Source organism: Hippocampus comes, unplaced genomic scaffold (genome assembly GCF_001891065.2).
Source record: "Hippocampus comes isolate QL1 unplaced genomic scaffold, H_comes_QL1_v1.1 scaffold2, whole genome shotgun sequence".
In the NCBI taxonomy this organism is placed as follows: Eukaryota; Metazoa; Chordata; class Actinopteri; order Syngnathiformes; family Syngnathidae; genus Hippocampus; species Hippocampus comes.
Window position 1 is genome coordinate 2,418,874 of NW_017805139.1, and position 6,000 is coordinate 2,424,873.

Consider the following 6,000-nt stretch of genomic DNA (forward strand, 5'->3'; position numbering starts at 1 on the left):
TCCATCCATCCATCTATCCATTTTCTAATCCGCTAATCTTCACGAGGGTCGCGGGGCGTGCTGGAGCCTATCCCAGCTGTCTTCGGGCAGATTACGCAGTCCACCCTGGACTGGTTGCCAGCCAATCGCAGGGCAGATTAAAAAAAAAAACCATTGGCACTCAGTCACACCTTATACTTCTGAAGTCCTAAAATATGAGCCAACGCTATGACCGCCCACAAAAGTAACTAAATCATTACAGTAAAGGCAACAGAAAAACATTTAAAAATTCAAAGCTTCAACAGCCCAATTTGTTCTTGGTGATCACAAAGTGGTTGGAGCAAGCTGTCAAATCGGTCAATTAAGATAACATGGCATAAATAACAATTAGGCAAAAAAAAACATCAATTTTACAGATTACACTGCTTTAGGTTGTCAAGCATTTACTCAGTAGCAATGATGACCGTTGGATACATACTTTTTTTTAAATTTCACCCTTTGAAAAACATGATCCATCACTAAAATAAAAACCTTCACAAAGGTTTCCATGTTGGGCAATATTTGACTACTGGTACATAATGTTGAAGCAGTGACATTGAACATTGAATTAACATTGAAACTTCCTGTAACATCGCAGCAAAGTAAAATCATGGACACCGTTCAGCGCAAGAATTCATATTTGTGAGCAAAACCACATTTCATCTCAATTAGTTTTCATAAACTAACTGAACTTTACTTAAACTGCATGTCAACCTCTTTCAAAATGTTATCTTGCCTCTGCAAAGCAGTCGCTGCTTTTCCAGATCCTTACAAAAAAAAAAAAAACCTTGGGTAGGGATGGGTCCCAAAGACGGCACTTTTTTTCCCCTCGTATGAACCAATTTGGGCCAGTACTAGAGAGCCAAATTGTGTCGTACACATGAAATCAAAGGATACCAGGATTCGGTTCCACAGTGAGTCTTTCGAAGTCTTGACTGTGCGAGAGACGCTCAACTTGAATGCCACAGTACACACACATCAGCATAATGACTTCACCCATTGATACAGGATTTCATACACTAAAAATACATTTCCAGGTTTCGAAAGCAAGCGGGACTCGCCTGCCAGCAACCCAAACAGTTTATGAAGTACATTGTAGTGCTGGTGAAGCCTCACACTTTCCACCTTTGGTTGCGCATTTGGGGGAGAAACCTTTCGGTACTGTGCCCAGATCCACACAATAGGTGTGGGGCTGACAAGGAAAACGAGGACGCCACTTCCCTCTCTGCCCGGCCGCATCACCTGCCTCTGCCTGGCACCAACAGAAAGGCCCATCTTCCCTCACTAAATTGAATCATGCTGGGAGCTGCACGGCTTTACCATCTTTACAATATATAGACATTGTTTCAGAACAATACTTAATAGTAATACTACAGTTTACATTTCATTTATAATTTCATATGAGTGAAATACCGAAAGATTTTAGCCAAAACGTGTTGAGCATTATGCATCAGGTCAGGTACATTCAAATGATTAAATTTACCCCAATTATTTTTCATTCTCATTCACATCCTCTTCCAACTGTATTTATTTGCACTATTTCAGTCCAAGCTGCATTTTCACTCATGCATCATAGTTTTTGTATTACTGTATCACTTCCTTGTGTTTTCATTGCATAAAAAAATCCAACTTTGCTTCACACTTTGTATTTTATAATAATTTGTATTATTTACTGTTAATTGATAAATGCAATGTCATTATTTTTACTACAGCTTCTCTGGCTCGTTTGAGTTGAATTGTGTTGTTTTGTTCTTTGTCCAGGTTTATAATTTAAATATAAACATTTTTAGATTTTATTGTTAAATATTTTACATAAATTAGCACAAAAGTACCCAAAATTGGTAATGTTGAGTACCGGCATCAATTCCCAGGTATCGGCAATCAGAAACGAACCGGTTCAAACGTGCAAGGTACCCATCCCCACTCTTGGGTTCAAATTCAAAATTCTGATTAACAGAGAACATGCATGTTCTGATAGTGTTCAGTGCGTGTGAATGTGTATGAGTGTGTGTGATTTTGGAATGGAGACTCCTGCGAGCTCCCTGGAGAGTTGCGTTATCTGGGCCGGTGGTTGGCAAGCAGGAAATCTTTGTCTTTGCAGGTCAGGCAAAGTTTGAGGTTCCTCAGGGACCCACCAGCAGAGTAAAAGGCCCAAATGCCCATCAAGAACAAGATTACGTAGGTGGGAACCAGGCTGGCAACATACTCCGGGTTCTGGAAGGTCTGTGAAAGGAGAGAGATCAACTAATGCCAGTGGTAAACAGTGAAATGGCACTTCATTTTTGTAATTTTGAGATTATTAGAATTTTTATATGAATAGACTATCAATAGGCCTCTCGAGGTTGAAGCTGGGGGCACCCATCTTACGATGCCATTCTTTCTGACAACTTCTATTATTTTTTCACTAAAAACACTGTTCGAAGAGCGTGTTTAAGGCCAGGATCCCTGTATGAAGTCAAAAGAACACACTTAATTGTTTGGATCCACCATTCAGAATACTGTATATTACCAACCGCACTTTCACTTACCAGACAGGAAACGACCAGGTGGCTGATGACAACGGCAGCAACTGCCCACCACTGCTGCTTCTCACAGGCGTCAAAGAAAACCACACCCCAGAACATATGGAGAAGGATAATGGCCATCGTCATGAATGCTAGGAAGGGAAAAGAGAGAAGAGTGAAAATGCATGCACTGTGCATTTCCCTTTTTCCACATTATCAGTGTACGTTTTCATAATATATGATAAACTTTGCCTCAGTCTACCATAAAACATGAGAGTGGGGAGATGTTTGTGTATTTTGCATATAGTCTTGTGACTTCAACCACAAGATGTGGCTAAAGAAAAAACTGTTTTGTTTTAAAGCAAGTTGTGATAGCCATGTGAATGAGGGACAAAGACATAAATGGAAGGAAAAGGAAGATACTGAGCTGGAATAGTAAACATCTGGTCAAGCTATGCTGCTCTCTCAAAAGCAACAAATCAGTAAACAATCACATCAGCATTTGCCAATTCAGAGATATCGTCTTGAAACCTATTTTATAAATACATTTTCAAAATTATATTTTTTCTTTTTTTTTTTGGACTCAAGCTAAAGCAATAAAATATTTGCTTTGATGGCATCTTGGTGCCAAAAAAACTGTATCTCAGTGAGTTGGTGAGCTTTAGTTACACAAACGTTGTACTTTGCCACCATCTTGTGGCATCGATAGGTGAAAGTAGTTTTACAGGGTGGCAAGGAGTGGCAGCTGCCACCCACATTGCATCCAATGCGCCTCCAATTGAGCTCCTGACATGTGACTGATCCCCCTGTACTTTTGTTTATGATGGCAGGATCAGAGTGGCAGCAGGTGAAGGGTTTACAATGGAAAGGAGTAATATAATTTATCAGTCAACATTCCATCCAAGTGAATTCACATCTCAGTTTGATGAAAGGAAATATTGAGAGACCCGTGCAAGCTGGACAGGTTCATAACACGATAACTATCACAACGTCAGGTGGAGAGAACTACAATGGTGAGTCCTGGCAGTCTTAAAAAGGTTACAAGATCAGGTTATGGGCCATGAGTACTTCAACTTGCATGGCTTAATCTTAGAGACGACGAAATGCGGCTCAGGAGAAGGCAAGCCTCAGGCTTGCGGGGCATCTTTCCTCTTTTGCTATGGGCAAGCGAAGAATGGATACCAACAAGGCGGCAGGCTCCGTGGCAAAGCAGCCAAGTGGATCTGCGGACAACTCGGCCTCGCTGTCAGGCGGGTGCCTTGGCCTCGCTCTCGAGCAGGCGCACTGGATATGGAAGTAAGTGGCAATGGTGCGGTCACTCATAGCCTCCCAGTGCTGGAGAGCGATCCGCGGGCCGGAGGAGCCGTCCCCCCGAACGCCCGTGCAAGGCTATTTTTCTCTTTGCAAATCAACAAGTCCACAGTGTCACAAATCCTGCACTGCCGTTGTATTTTGTTGCAAGCCGATCATGTCCAGCTGCTCTCTCACAGTGAGGTGAGATGGATTGCTCTCAAAAGGTCTGGCCCTTAATTATTTGTTTTAACGAAGGAATGAAGTCTTCTCTTTTCTTTTAGAGAAACATTCAATGTTTTAAGTTTTTAAACTCGAAGTGTATTTGATTTAGTTATTATTAATCATAATTTCTGAATGGGCTATTTCGTACAAGAAAAGTTGGGCTCAATGCTATTTCGTTTAAAAAAAAAAAAAAAAAAAAAAACTTGGACCCCAAATTCAAAAAGATTAAGAACCCCTGGTCTACAGTGTGGTCAGGCAAAGAGAAGCATGAGGACTACAAGCTGCTGAAGCATGAGAAGAAAGTGTTACCTGAAGACAAAAAGTAGTGCTGCGAGTCTCCATGGATCCCAATAGTTCCTGGGCCAACAGAGTCAGCCAGAATGTTCACCACAGAAAACGCGCCACTCATGAATCCAAAACCAAGGCCAGACACTGAAACAGATGACAAGCAAAGGAGCATCTATGTGACAGGAACCACACCGCAAACATGGTGAATTACTTTGCATTGCTCAATACCAACAGCAACCATAATCCTTATTTCTAAAACATAACTACAGTACTTCAGAGTATGATTTAAAAACTAATTAATGTCAGCACAATGTTCACCAAAGTTTGTGTATCCCTAAATGATCACAGTATGCTTTTGTGGTCAGGATTCAGTGCTGTGGCAGGAGCATTCATATAAACAGTTAAATCAATGGATTGGAAAATCACTTTTTAATAAATGTATATACGGTGTATCTTAAAATATTTCAGGTGAACAAAAATGTGGTTGTTTAATTAAGTTCAGCACAACCTTGATTAAAACAGATTTTTTATGATGTTATCTTATTTCTGCAATTGTACCATAGGCCAGTTGTCGGATGGAGATGGGCATGGTTTCCTCCTGACTGAGGGTGAGGAGCCCTTCATTTGCTTTCCTGCAGACAGAAATGCACAGATGCCATACAACAACATTGTGAACAATAGGCATCAATAAACACTATGGGTACCACTGGCTGAAAGATGACATGTGGTATGAAAATGATCCGTTACTAGAAAAGAGGGATGGTAGAATGGTGGAACAGAATGGTGTATTACAGCAGACAAACAACGGTGTTACAATAGCTTACAATATCTTTTCAGGGAAGTTGGGAGTTGGTGGATGGGGGTTGATCCGTGCAAAGTGTGCCTATTTTCTTCCACTGCTTTGAAAATGAAATACTTTACCCTTTAGACATAAGGATTGAAAAACAATGATTACCGATAATGGAAGTATGGTACCGTAGTTCCCACTGAATGCAGCAAACAAGTTCAATCTCGGATCAGAAAGCATTTCCAGCTCTCCAAAATAAAATACTGCTCTGTCTCCATCCAAAACTTTCAGGGTTGCTAACCTATGGGAATTTACTGAATTTATCTGAATTTTCACAATTTTTATACACAAACCAAACCATTTTGGACTATATAAAGACTTTGACGTCTTTGAAGTCAAGATGGCGCCCGAGTAGGCAGCCGTCAGCAAGTGCTCTCATGAGCCTTGCTTTTTTTGTTGTTTTTGTGTTTGTTTTGTCACTTTGTGTTTGTTGTTACGTCGTGTGGACCTGATGTGGACTTTTTTCAGCATTTTTTGGCCACGACATTCATCAAGGAGGAGACTCTGTGCTTGGTGGTTGCGCCTTCTCGGCTGCATGGGTATACCAGCACTGTTTTTGACTGGTAGGAATGTCGGCGCCAGTTGCTGGACAGTCCCGGGGCGCTTGTGTCTTGTGCCTGTAATGGGCAGCATTTTTCACAGCCCCGCTTTGTTCAGCGGGGAGATCGGTGTTGTTGAACGGTCTGCGGCTGGATGGATGCATGGCTTGCGGAGCCGACAATGAGAAGAAAGGAGCGTTAGCGCGGAGCGCCGATGCGGATTTGGAACTGGGAGTCGCGGCTTGGAGTTTGAAGCGGATTACGTGGGACAGGAGAAGTGAACTATAAA

General features: G+C 41.6%; 1 protein-coding gene across 1 annotated transcript in view; it reads right to left on the reverse strand.

Annotated features, from left to right (window-relative positions):
• Positions 1 to 439: 439 nt before the first annotated feature.
• Positions 440 to 6,000, reverse strand: part of aph1b (APH1B gamma secretase subunit) — an 8,484-nt gene continuing 2,923 nt past the window's right edge. Inside the window, exons 3-6 of the mRNA XM_019867510.1 lie at positions 4,884 to 4,957; positions 4,347 to 4,469; positions 2,547 to 2,674; positions 440 to 2,241 (exon numbers count right to left, since the gene is read on the reverse strand). Coding sequence (XP_019723069.1) covers positions 2,074 to 2,241; positions 2,547 to 2,674; positions 4,347 to 4,469; positions 4,884 to 4,957 — 493 coding nt within the window. The 3' untranslated portion in view covers positions 440 to 2,073. The remainder of the gene's footprint in view (positions 2,242 to 2,546; positions 2,675 to 4,346; positions 4,470 to 4,883; positions 4,958 to 6,000) is intronic.